The sequence below is a fragment of the Ptychodera flava genome, chromosome 19 (genome assembly GCF_041260155.1).
Source record: "Ptychodera flava strain L36383 chromosome 19, AS_Pfla_20210202, whole genome shotgun sequence".
NCBI lineage: Eukaryota > Metazoa > Hemichordata > Enteropneusta > Ptychoderidae > Ptychodera > Ptychodera flava.
Window position 1 is genome coordinate 39,628,236 of NC_091946.1, and position 14,215 is coordinate 39,642,450.

Here is a 14,215-nt window from a genome sequence, read left to right on the forward strand (position 1 = left end):
TGGCAATAGGTACATATGTACATGCAAGGGAATTTGTCAAGTCTGCAGTCCTTAGTTTTTAGCTTCAATAGACAATAGTCCGTAGAAGCTATTTGGATGGGCATCAGTCTGACGTCTGTCATCAGTTTGTATGTATGTATGTATGTATGTATGTATGTATGTATGTTCATATCTATGTATGTATGTATGTATGTATGTACGTATGTATGCATGTATGTATGTATGTATGTATGTACGTATGTTCATATGTATGTATGGATGGATGGATGGATGGATGTATGGATGTATGGATCTATGTGTGTGTGTGTGTATGTGTGCGCGCATGCATGCATCCATGTGTTCATGTATTGGTCCATGCATACATCCATGCAAGCAAGCAACAGGTTTCACTGTGGAGTGACATCCAATATCAATGTAATTTGGTTTGTAAGTTCCCAGGGATAACCTTAAAGCTCCATAAGGTGTATCTTTTGGCTATTTTTTCAGAACTTTTGTTTTTTGAAATCCGTAAACTGTAATCTAATGCCAGGTATTTAGCATATCAACACAACCTATATGAGTATAATCTCCATTGTTCTTGTTGAAAATTGTATTAATGTCCTGACTAGAATTCATTTGTAAACAATAAACAATGATCACTATACACACATACAAGGTGTGTTGACAAAAAGAATACTCGCAATTTTAGCATGACAAACAGATTATGGTCAGACACGGTAGTTGATGTACAGAAGCTGAATGCTGAAAAACTTGCCACAAGTTGCAGCTAATGTCCCTTTAATCAGTTTGACACAAATAATGATGAAAAGTACGTATGCACATTTTTTGGACTGATTTCCTCAAGTGTGGTCAAAACCCTGTTTCTTCTGATACCACTGGTCTTACAATTTTGAAATGAAATTTTTAGCATGTTGAGTATAGTTTTATGAAACCTTTGCATTTTTCAGAATATTGTCTAATTTTTTGCTGGTAACTCTTCAAATTTTTAGTCCCAACGGACACCGTCCGGGGGACTTATAGGTTTGGTCATGTCCGTGCGTGCGTGTATGCGTGCGTGCGTGCGTCCGTTCAGGCAGATATCTCAAAGACGCTTTCAGTGATTTCCTTCAAACCTAGTACAAGGATTATCACCTATGCCATACATATGCACGTCGATTTGTTTTACGATCCGATCCAATATGGCCGTCTGGCAGCCATTTTGTTTTCTATATTTGATGTTGGTGTGTATGTTCACGCAAATTTCTCAGTGATGCTAGGAGCAATGCCATTCAAACTTGGTACATAGATTACTCTATATGTTATACATATGCACATTGATTTTTGTTTTGATCCGGTCTAAAATGGCTGCGTGGGGGCCATTTTGTTTCCAATATTTGACAACTGTGCGTTCGTTCACGTAAATTTCTTAGCAATGCTGGCCGCGATTGCATTGAAATTTGGTACCTATATTAATCCCTATCACATATATATGCACACCGATTTTTGTAATGATTCGATTATAAATGGCTGTGTGACAGCCGTTTTCTTTCCTGTATTTGATATCCATCCACAGGGTCCCCAGGTATGATCCACAGGCGTTCAAGGATGAAATTAATATTAATGCTGTGTCCATGCATCATGCATAGGGGCTCATGAATGCAGATATCTGAGATATTCTTGTGCCAATTCTTTTTAAACTTGGTACAAGGATACTACACTATGGCATACATATGCGGGTCTATTTATATTGATGTGGTATGCATAATTAGATCTAATTTACATAATTCGAGATTAGAGCGCTGTTTCTGGTACAACTGTGCCAAATTTGATGAAACTTTGTGCAGATGGTTTTAGTCCCCAGGGACACCGTCCGGGGAGACTTATCGGTTTGGTCATGTGCGTGCGTATGTGCGTGCGTGTGTGTGTGCGTGCGTTCGTCCGTCCGTCTGTCCGTTCACGCTGATATCTCAGAGATGCCTGGAGCGATTTCTTTCAAACTTGGTACAAGGATTACATCATATGTCATACAGATGCATGTTGATTTGTTTTGTGATACGATCCAATATGGCTGCCAGGCGGCCATTTTATTATGATTTTTTCATGTACAACGCCATTACCCAGGCATGTTTCAAACGATTTTATTCAAAGTTGGTACAAGGACATTGACCAATATCATAGATATGCATGCCAATTTTTTTTTTTGATACGATCCAATATGGCTGCGGTGCAGCCATTTTGTTATGTTTTTTTCATGTACAGAGCCATAACTCAGGCATATCTCAAATGATTTTATTCAAACTTGGTACAAGGACATTGACCTATGTCATACATATGCATGTCAATTTGTTTTGTTATACGATCCAACATGGCCGCCAGGCGGCCATTTTATTACGATTTTTTCATATACAGAGTCATTACTCAGGCATGTTTCAACCGATTTTATTCAAACTTGGTACAGGGACATTGACCTATGTAATATACATGCACATTGATTTGTTTTGTGATACAATCCAATATGGCCGCCGTGTGGCCATTTTATTATGTTTTTTCATGTCCAGAACATAACTCAGACATGTTTCTAGCGAATTTATTCAAAGTTGGTACAAGGAGATTGACCAATGTCATACATATGCGTATTAATTTGTTTTGTGATACAATCCAATATGGCTGCTGTGCGGCCATTTTGTTATGAATTTTCATGTACAAAGCTATAACTCAGGCATATCTCAACCAATTTTATTCAAAGTTGGTACAAGGACATTGACCTATGTCATACATAGGCACATTGATTTGTTTTGTGATACGATCCATGCCGCCATGTGGCCATTTTATTATGTTTTTTCATGTCCTGAACTACAACTCAGACATGTATCAAGCGAATTTATTCAAAAGTATTTTTATCACAGACCTAATGAAGAGGACTCTATCCTCTCTGAGGACCTGTAATCAAAGTACCCATTAAGAAGTGGGGACTGTGTCATCAACGATGACTTGTTGTCTCTAAAAGAGTGTATCCCATAGCAATCAAATGAGGTTATTAAGTGCCAAGACTTGGCCAGATATCTCATGTGAAGCCAAAATATTTTCATCTATCAAACATTTTGTCTAATAAATTCAGATCTATACTTTGTGTGTCAAACATACTTCTGTTCTCATCAAATGGAAGCACAGCCGTGTTGTCACTACTTTTTTAATTTTCTTATAGTGTGATGAATTTTATCAACAGTAACTGATATACCATTGCACCTTGGATAGATTCTAATAATGATAATTTCACATGTCTGTGTCCTCAATAGGCTTACAGGGGACCTGGAACAGTTACCAAGTTGGACTTTCTACAAGCTAACATGGAGTATAGAGTGCGTGTATGTGCCATACGCCAGTCAGTGGAAGAACCAGGAGACCTGATTGGTGCTTACAGCCCTGGGGCAATATTCCGTACACAGAATGACACTCCTATTAAAGAAGTTGTATCTGAGAAGGAGAAGATAGTGAAGATAGAGAGGAAACCGTTGACTGATGAACAGTGGGCTGCTATTATTGTTGTAGGATTTGCTGTCTGTGCCATTTTGATTGCCCTTCTTGTTGCCCAGTTTATGGCGTAATGAAAATTCAACACGCAAGACACATCTTGATCTGTTTTATTTTTATTTTTTCTCTTAATTTTTATTAAAATCAGTAATTCAGCGATTTCATATAGGAAACTAACAAGTCAGATTTTCTGATGGTACAAATTGGTGGCCAAAGAGGGATGTTCCTATATTAAAATTCACTTAGAGATGCAAAAGTAAGAATCATTTGTTAAGATGCAAATGGAACAGATCTACATATTCAAAGACATTCAGTCTAAGTAATACTTTCCTTCATGAAAGTAGGAGAGGGCTTCTGTTAAACCTTTAAAAAATCTGATTTAGATTTTTTCCTATGTAACTTTCATTAAGTAAGATTTTTTCCTGTATTTACTTTATTGCACAAGGCATATATATTATTATATTGGATATCCTCATAGCTTTGATCACTAAATATAAATCAATGGTAATATGAATTTACACAAACAAATAGGAGACATTGCAAAACCTCCACCCGGTCAGATTTAATCGAGAGAAAGAGAGAAAGTGTTTGATTACTTACAAAATGTTGTGATGGAAATTCACCAAAATTTCTATGACATACATTGTACATAAGTTGCCTCATTGCCATTTTAATTCAGTCTTTAAATATACCGCGGCTTTATTTCAGATACAGAGCTCATACAAAGGACATTCAACAAACATTGAATGACCTTGACCTACAAAGTATATTCTATATTACTTCAAGTATTTAAAAAGACAAAAGAAAATAGGTATGCAGTGTACCTGCAGTCAATTATATATCAACAACAGCAAGTAATATATTACCTTCTATATTCTATTTTAATCATGGAAATATTCAAAGAGAGAGAGAAAAAATTATTAAAAAAAATTTATTAAAATACATTTGGGTCCAATTAACCTTGGCATGAATTCATATTATGCCAGTATCTCACCATGGGAGAAAAATATAGTTTTATGAGTCAAGTACGAGTATATTAACAAATCATCCCAAAAGAAACTCAATTTTAAAGACACAATATTAGCTATATTTGCGTATTGGTAAAAATTATTGTTTTCTCATCTGTTATTTACTAATGTTAACAAACAGCACAAAGTTTCAGTCTCAGCCGACAACGAAGCTGATCACTCAGCTACTGCCATAATATTATGTGGAAACGCTGAATATTCATGATGCCTTAGCTTGTCGCTGATTGGCTGATATTTGTGCATATGTAAACTCATGACCGGTAGTAAGTGCAACAAATAGCCAATCATCAAAGTGGGCAATCTTAAGACATTTCAGTTGTTGATTATTTTTAGAGACAGATTACTGAGCTTAGCATTTCATAAACAATTTTTTCTGTTTTAAATATCGCCTGCAGAGGGCCTACTTTATCAGCATTACTGACTGATAAAACCAAGTAACTGGACTGTTACCACAGAAGATGATGATGAAAAAAAACCAGGGAAACAACAACCATGAATATGGAATATGTCAATTACATTGAATAGATGAGACAGGAAATTGAGTATTTACAATATTGCTATCTATCCGTTGTGTAGATTAAATGAAAATACCATCAGTAAATATTATAAACAATGTTTGTGTAGCATTTGAAACTGTTTATTTGTATTTAAGAGTATCTGCCACAATATGCATTGCAAAATTGTTTTAGCTTAAGCATCTACATGGTCAGTTCCATGTGTCCAAGAAAATTTTGACTTGAAAATGCCCAACAGGCAGGACTACACATTAACTGCTAACAATGAAGAGCAAATTATATCTCTGATTCAAATCATGTATCATCTACCTGCCTTGGAAAACCATCATACTGCATATATAGCAAATTTACATAATAGAATGTCAAATGGAACAGATCAACTCTTTATTGTTCTTTCCAGAAAAGATTTATTCTAGCAAGCCCAAAGACCTTATGGCAATTAGGCCTCCCGTTTGGCAATGAAGTCGGCTTCACTGCTATGCGTATCAATCATTCTATCAAAGGTATGCCAGAAATAGGAATGGCTGGTCTTATTAATAATTATCCAAATCTTGCAGATTTGTTTTTGAGAATAATCATTTACGTATAGTATTTACCATTTTGTTGTCAAGTTACCCATTTATGACATAAGTTTTGGATGAGGACTTTCTTTCATATCTAAGATTCTCTTAATGAACACCCACATTTGCATTCATAGGTTGAATTCTCTGATCAACTAACAATCAGGAGAGTATTTCCATTCTAAGCCATTATGATGTTTATGTCCAATTACAATGGTTTTGAAAGGGACCATTGCCATGGTTCATGCTTCAAATTTGCTTATTAAGAAAGAGCATTTATCAGATCAATTCTAGGATTACCTATATTTTGTTTATTAGAATGCTTCCTGATAAACACATTTTGGATGGCCTTACAGAATTTCACACTTTTGCCATGATACAGAAATGTTTGGCATGGTACAATATAATGGTGACACTGCCCAGCAGTGTTGGCACTGTACAGCACAGTGTTGGCACTGTATAGCAGTTGTAAGCATTGCACAGCACTTCGGTGACACTGTCCGGCAGTATTGGCACTGCAAAGCTGCACAGCTAAGTGTTTGCACTGTACAGTAGTGTTGGCACTGTATAGCAGTTGTAAGCATTGCACAGCACTGCGATGACACTGTCTGGCAGTGTTGGCACTGCAAAGCTGCACAGCTCAGTGTTAGCACTGTTCAGTACAGTACAGTACAGTGTTGGCACTGCACAGCACTGTGTTTACACTGTCTGGCAGTGTTGGCACTGCAAAGCTGCACAGCACAGCGTTGGCATTGCACAGCAGAGCGTTGGCATTGCACAGCAGTTGTGAGCATTGCACAGCGCTGTGTTGGCACAGCACAGCACAGCAGTTGTAAGCATTGCACAGCACAGTGTTGGCACTGCACATCACAGTATTGACACTGCACAGCAGTGTTGGCACAGCACAGCATAAAGTTGGCAATGCACAGCAGTGTTAGCATTTCATGGTGTAGAAGTGAAACATGTTTGCCGCTTCAAGGTTAATAAAGCAAAAAAAACAACTACATTTACAAAACCTTATATTCTCATTTCACTCTTCAAGGGTGCCAACTCCAAATACATAAAGCCTTTATAAAAGGAATGTTGAATTATATCATGAAATAAATTCATAATAACACAATATTGGACCATAGATTTTTGAAAGTTTGATAGTAGGGGAGATATGTGTCCATAAAAGTGGTATCATGGTTTTTCAGTGTGTTCACAAGATTGAAAACATAAGTAACATTAATGCATAGCCCCATTTCACCTTTCTCTGTTTTTCATTTTGACAATGCAAGCTGTATCACCTAGAATGTGCTGTTTTCATTACTGCTAGATGTTGTAATATGAATAAACAAGCTAACCTGTGTATCGTCTTACTGTAATACATTATTTTCACACTATGTCCGGAAGATGAATGCCTTTTCTTTATTGATCTAACACACTTGCCATAGAATCTTGGTTGAATTCTTGGAGAAAATCCAAATTGTTTGAAGGAGAGGCAAAGCCAGCAGTTGAAGTAGTCATGTCTTTGGATGGAGGATTTTGAAAACCCTATTTCAGATATCATAATATACATCATTTAATATTGTGGCCAATGTCATCACTCTATTTAAGAAAAAAGGGCTAGTGAATTAGCACATGAAAATAAAAAAATTGAGTCTATACTTTTCCATATATGGTCTCCTGGGGATGAAAACATTGGATAAATTTATCTTAAAATTAAATATTGCCAGGCCAATGAAATATATTTCTCCTGGCGGAAAAAATTGCAAAGTTGATTTTCAAGTAATTCACAATGTAATCATAGGGCAAAACAAAATTTTTTAGTATCTCGGGACAGTTGTATCTGGGTACATGTTGCATCCTGGTACATATTGTGTATGGGTACATGCTGTATCCTATCTGGTACATGTTGTATCCTGGTGCATGTTGTATCATAACTGGGTACATTTTGTATCTGGGTACATATTGTATCCTGGTGCATGTTGTATCATAACTGGGTACATTTTGTATCTGGGTACATATTGTATCCTGGTGCATGTTGTATCATAACTGGGTACATTTTGTATCTGGGTACATATTGTATCCTGGTGCATGTTGTCTCTCAGCATGTGTATATTCTTAACTCACAGTTGCTTATCTGTGTGCCAGTGCTGTGCATTTACATCAAAAACTCAAAAACTTTAGTGTTGATCATTCCAGAGATCAGTGTGGAAATAAATATGGAGAGTGTGAAACACTGTTTGCTGCCTCTACCGTCCACACTTTCAAAAACTACTTTGATAGAATTATACACAGAGTAAAAGGTGCAGAATTCTGTCCCATACTTTTCTTGATTTCAGGTCCTACATCCTGAAGTTTACTAAGATATACCCCTCCTCCATTATGTTAAGTAGAAGTAGGTATTTTCAGACAGCAATGGGGACTATACCAACTACATGTTTTTGAATTAAGTCAGCCAATGTGCTGATGCCTGTTAAAGAAATTAGAACAAACTATTGAAAGAGGGAAGGAGCTTCATGAAAACTTGACCAAGTGGTGCTGATCCATTCAAGTAGTGATAACACCTGTGTAGATATAGCGATTTGCTGTAACAGTCTTGTGATGCTTCACTATGACTGAGATAAGAAATTACTGATTGTAAATTGAATTATTGCTTGTCTCCATGTTCCTGTAAAATATCTTAATCTTGATAGAAACACCTAGTCATTTTCCTCTTTGGTTTTTGTAAGACTTCACTCACAAGTCGAAACCTCTGAGATTTTTCCAGGAGCGTCGGGCTGTGAATTGTAATATTATTTTTTAATTATTGAAATTTCTTAATTGTACAAACATTAATTGAGCAAGCAGTCGTGTTTGCTTCAAAATGCTGGGATTGATTCGCACAGTGTCATCAGCATTTTGTTTGATCTCTACAGGTCAAACTATCTACATTTATTTGAATTACTTTTTGGACTGATCTCTCTTTTACACGTTCTTCCTTATACAAAACCACCAAGGTGGCTATGGGTGTCCAGGATGTTTTTTATTCCATTTGTTTACATCTGAAGAGATGATTTAAATCTGAATAAGAGAGATTTTCAATTACTAACAAGCCAAACTGGGAATACTTCAAAAAATGCATCGTCTCATACAAAAATCAGCTCACTCAGAACTGGAAATGAAGCAATCCCTGTACTATATAAACAATCAGAAAATCCCTAAAAGAACACTGAGACTGCTAATTTCTATTTCAGAAAGTTGAGAAAGTAAAATATGTTGATATAGGTGGATTGGCAAAAACATAGCAACAAATTAGGGGGATGTGTAAAAACATAGTAACAATATGACAGAATGATCAGAACAAAATGAAAATGCTTGTATGAGTCAATCAATTACTGGCATTAGCAATCACCAGACATGCTCACCTAAAATTTTAGAGATAGATTTTACTTATGTTATTCTACATCTGCCACAGAGTATATGCTTTAAAATTTAGAAAGAAACAAATGTCACGTCTTTTTCCAAGGCCATTTCAGTTATGAGGTATATATATATATATATATATATATATATATATATATATATATATATATATATATATATATATATATATATATATATATATATATATATATATATATATATATATATATATCAACTTGTACTTTTCAAGAGATTCTATTCTAGTCATTTCATTTCACATAGCTGTCATGTCCATTGTATGGATTGCATATTACAAAAACTGAAAAAAAAAAACAAAAACAAAAACAAAAATACATTTAAAAAACAATCACTCAACTCAGATTTCAAGAGAATATTTCATTGTCTTCTTTACATTATTGAAATATGTCATATAATATGTACACTGCAGAGTATATCACTGTCCTCTCTTCAGTCTAAAATGTCCTTTTTTCTGTCTAGAAATTGCAAGAATGAACAAATCAGATAATGCTTGTACCCTGTTTGGTGGATTGCTTTTAAATACAGAGAAATGTACTATGTAAAAAATGCATGTTTTAAGTCTCTGCATCTTGTACTTTACATGTCTCTACTCAATATTTTGCCAAGAGTAACAAGGAGGAATTAATGAAATGGCTAGATGAAATTTATTAGTCCTATTCTAAAAGTATGGTAATGTGTTGTGTCTATGAAAAATTAAAACAAAGAAAAAAATTAATCTTTGGCCCACATTGCTACTTAACTGTTGGTTCATACTTTTAAAAGGTTTAGCAAATAATGCTTGATCAATATGAAACATGGCTGTATTGAAATTGAGAAAAAACAATGAAATACGGAATTGATTGAGTCTTTGTTTTAATCACCTCTAATGCCATGTGCAAAGATCTAGAATTTGAAATCAGAGGTGTTGTCATTGCAATGCTTCAAAATTTTGACTTTTTTTTTTGAATAGCACCACGTTGAATCCTCTGTTATGGCACATACCATAAAAGTAATAATATATATTCTCAATAAATATTATTTTATCCAACAGAGAAATCATGTAGTAGTTTTGTTTGTCTTGTGTTGGTTTCTCATGTAGGTTCAGGTTCATTTTGAAGCAGCAAAAAACTAGAATGTAGTGAATGTGGAATCTTACCAAATCAATACCACTGAAAGACAACTATTTTAAAGTCATGAATGCCCTTCTTCGCCGCCGCCCCCCCCCCCCACCCCCTCAACTACCCCACCATATTCCATGCATCATTTTGAAAACTTAGAAGGAGAGTTTTCTTTCTTATGCAATTGCTTTAATTAACAAGAGAGTGTAATGACTCACCAGTCATCATTTTGAGGAGCCAACATTAATCTACTCTTCCAGCTTGCAACATTTAAGAGTCAATATTCTCCACAGTTTGAGAGTATACGGTCATTCCTAGCTTCACTTTTTCTGGGTACTGTACCAATGCAATGCAAAAAATAAGGCTCCGCTGGATCGGCTAAACAGTCCCCAAATGTCCGAATTTTCCCGTTTTTTTTTCTCTGGAAATTAAAAAAAGTCAACTTTCTAAGCATGTCAAGCTTAGGGAGACCATTAGATCTTGGGAGGGGGTGGTCACAATCTGATTGTGAATTATTTTTTTTGAATTTTTTTCCAAGTGAGTCATGATGTGCTTAATTTTTTTCAACTGTCAGATTTATAGATTTTTAATTAAGTTTGACGAAGTCTCTTTAGAGGACTTTTTTATTTGTTACATCCAGTATTTAAAATGAAGATGGTACACCATAACCCCAACATACATGTGGCTAAGTGATTAGCTGATAGTATCGAAGTGTTGCACATCATCTTGCAGTCTGTTGTCAAAACACACAGGGTATCAGCTAGGAATTCATTTGGTTATACAGTTACATGTACATTTCCAACGGTTTCCTGGAGTGGTGAAATTGGTGTGTGAGTGTTTTTGCCCACCGTAATCCACAGAGTCCTGCCTATTTACAGTCCTACCTACTTTATCATTATATAAAGCAAAGTTGACAAGTGATATCCATTTGGTTTATCTTTGAATTTTCAGTCCTTGTCCCTGCAGCTCTTCAACCCATCATAATAGAGCCATTCATTGTTGTGCTGAAATACACATGTATAATGCAGTGCTGTCCTCAGTATTGAAAGTAGGCGGGTGATTAAAAAAAAGTAGGCGAGTATTGGTACAAGCGAGTGAGCGCAGCAAACGAGGGGGAGAGTGGAGAGGGGTGTTCCCCTGTCACAAGGCGAAAATTGAAATTTATAAGTGGAAATGGAGTTTTCTGGTGACATCTGAGGGTCAATTTTACGGAGACTCAGTGGGAATTTCTGCTCTAGTAATGAGAATGCACAAAGTACCTGAAGAATAAACTCATAGACCAAATTACAGCCAGTTTCGTTTTTGTTATAAAAGAGTTCAACACCAAAAAAATATTGCACCATGTCCTCACAATCTTCAGCGTCATCCTCAGTGTTACTGCCACTGTTACTAGTCATAGTATCACCAAGTTTCAGGGCATCTGTTGCTTTCTCAAGTTCGATACGGAGGACTTCTAACTGTGTTTGTGTGGCACTGGCAGTTTCATATACTGCATCCAGATTATCAGCAGCTGCTCTTGTTCATTTAGCATGTCCTCCTCTGCATGACAATAAATGGTGCTAAGGCTGACATATCTTCATGTCGAGTATTCATGGAATAGTCAGTGAAGCAGTGGAAAGAGGTGAAAGGTAGAAGAAAACTGCCGACATATAATAAGTTTCACAATGCGTAATGTATTTGAATCTACAAGCAGCAAATTTATATTCATTTCATTACTGTTGACCTTTTTGTTTCTGCCAATTACTTTGATTAGTTTTGCAGATTCATTCAGTGCCTGCCATACACAAACCTGAAATTCAACCCTTTCATGTGTTTTTGTGTCGTGTTTTGATGGATAGATGGCATGTTACATATTGTATTGTTAAATGATAAATAAGTTTGTTGCGAACTGAAAATGCATTTTGATTTGTTGTTATGGGCGTATTTCTACTACTAACTTGTTCACCAATTCTTGCCTTCATGGTTGCAAGAAAATACTGTGAAAAGTGAATCGCTTAATTGGCCTGTATCTGTACACCTTGATCTTAAAAAGCAAAATATAACTTTCTGTCTTGACAACCATGCCATAGTTTCAATGTTTTACCTGGTTACTAGCTGTGATATCGCAGCGGTACTTGTGGCGTATATCGAACGCGATCGGGTCATTGGGGTCATCGCCACAGTCGATGACCTCAATGACCCGGGCGCGTTCGATACACGCCACGAGTACCGCTGCAATATCACAGCTACCTGGTTACCTGCTACATTCTCAATTATTTATGTAGGAAATAAATGGAAACATGACTTTATAATTTTAAAGTGATCAGATATATAAAATTCATGAAAAGATGAGAAGATCACAACTTTGAGTTTAAGGGGTATATTCGATACAGATAGCTGCTTCCTGCTGGTAAGATCTCAAATAATTCAAAATTTTAAAGAATTTTGCAGATTTTTTTTACACATTTGCATTCTGATTTTATTGTTTTTATTTTGCAAACTAGTCTGAAGATATTTTTTCCAAACCTTTTTGGTTTGAATTTTTTTTTCTGTTTTTGACCAACCCCCTCCCGAGATCTAATGGTCCATCCCTTATATTCAAGCAGATATTTGACCTTTTTCCGACATAAAACCAATTAGTAGGTAAATATTTGGATGAAAGGCCTTCACAGGTAGGTAAGCTTAATGCAGTCAAAATCTTAGAGTGTTGCATTGCTTGTAGAAGATATTTAGCTACGAAACCATCGCGCATCTTCCCCTGATTAATGAGGACCAAAAGTACAAAGAATATCATGCGCAAAACTACTTTACTGCTGTGTACTTGTAGGGTCAATGACCCTGAGTGACCCCCATGTCAATCCAGAGTGCCGAAAATTGTCTGTTTGGTTGCTTGTTTTTGTGCTGTCTTTTTTTTCAGTACGGGTTGATGCTTTTAATAGATGAGTGAGTTAGTTGTCAAGCGGAGCGCTGTAGTTACCCGCGAAGATAGTCCGTAAAGAAAGATTTACCTGATTCTGAGTTGTCTTTACGTTGATCAATACTCATGCCTAACTAGACTTAACTTGAGCTTCAGATTTGAAAGGTTGGTGAGAAATCAGTTTTAGCTCCCAATGTCATATTCAATGTCGGTGGAACCTTTATGGAGATTAGTAAATTCACTGTCATGCGGAGTACTTTGGTTATCCCATGGAGGTAGGAAGAGACCTAACCTCTTCCTACCTCCATGGTTATCCAAAGTCTGCGGGCTAAGTTCTAGTTGAGTCACATTCCCCTGTGATCTATTCCGGTCTTGGACTATGCGCACCATAGACGTGTGTACATATGCCTGAGAAAAACCAAGTCTGGAAATCAAGTGGCTATTTCGTATAGGGATTATGCCACAATGTCATCTTCGACGTTCGATTTTACCGTGAAAAGTGGCAAATTCGTCAATCATTTAACCGTCGATCGTTTTCTATTATTCTCAAAATTCATACCTGGTACTTAATTTGCTTCACAAACGCTCGTTTCGTGTGATTTTCGGCCGAATTCGACGGACACATCGCTAAAACATAAGCGTGAGCAACATTCCGGTCACCTCACAGTGGACATTGGGCACCTTCTCTTTACTGACGTCACAGTCCCCTGTGATCTATTCCGCTCTTGGACTATGCGCCCCATAGACGTGTATACATATGCCTAAGCAAGCATATGTACACATGTCTATGGGGCGCATAGTCCAAAAGCGGAATAGATCACAGGGGACTGTGGTTGAGTTCTAGTTTTCCGACATGCATAAATACTTTTTGAACTTGTGATTAACTTGTGAAAGATACGTGACAAAAAGCCGCTTCATGCTTCTACGGATGTGTAAAGTGAGGTGATGAGTTAGGGACCGTTCAGTTTTTACGGCCTGGGGGGGGGCAAAATCTTGTCGCCGGTGTTCAAAAAAATATAGACCCCCCTGCATTTTTCGTGAAAAAAGATGAACCCCCCCCCCTTTGTCAGACGAAAAAATTTCCCCCCGCTGAAAAATAACAAAAACCCATATGTCAAATTTACCCACATGGTTTGGATTTGAACTCCGGTACACGGCACACTTTATTCGTGTAGCAGAG

General features: G+C 36.5%; 1 protein-coding gene across 5 annotated transcripts in view; it reads left to right on the forward strand.

The window, feature by feature from the left end:
* LOC139119503 (fibronectin type-III domain-containing protein 3A-like) overlaps positions 1-5,153 on the forward strand; it is a 129,423-nt gene extending 124,270 nt beyond the window's left edge. For all 5 annotated transcript variants that reach the window (XM_070683361.1, XM_070683363.1, XM_070683365.1 and 2 more), the window contains exon 21: positions 3,276-5,153. In XM_070683361.1, the coding sequence (XP_070539462.1) occupies positions 3,276-3,584 (309 nt within the window). In that variant the 3' untranslated portion in view covers positions 3,585-5,153. The remainder of the gene's footprint in view (positions 1-3,275) is intronic.
* The last annotated feature ends 9,062 nt before the right edge of the window (positions 5,154-14,215 follow it).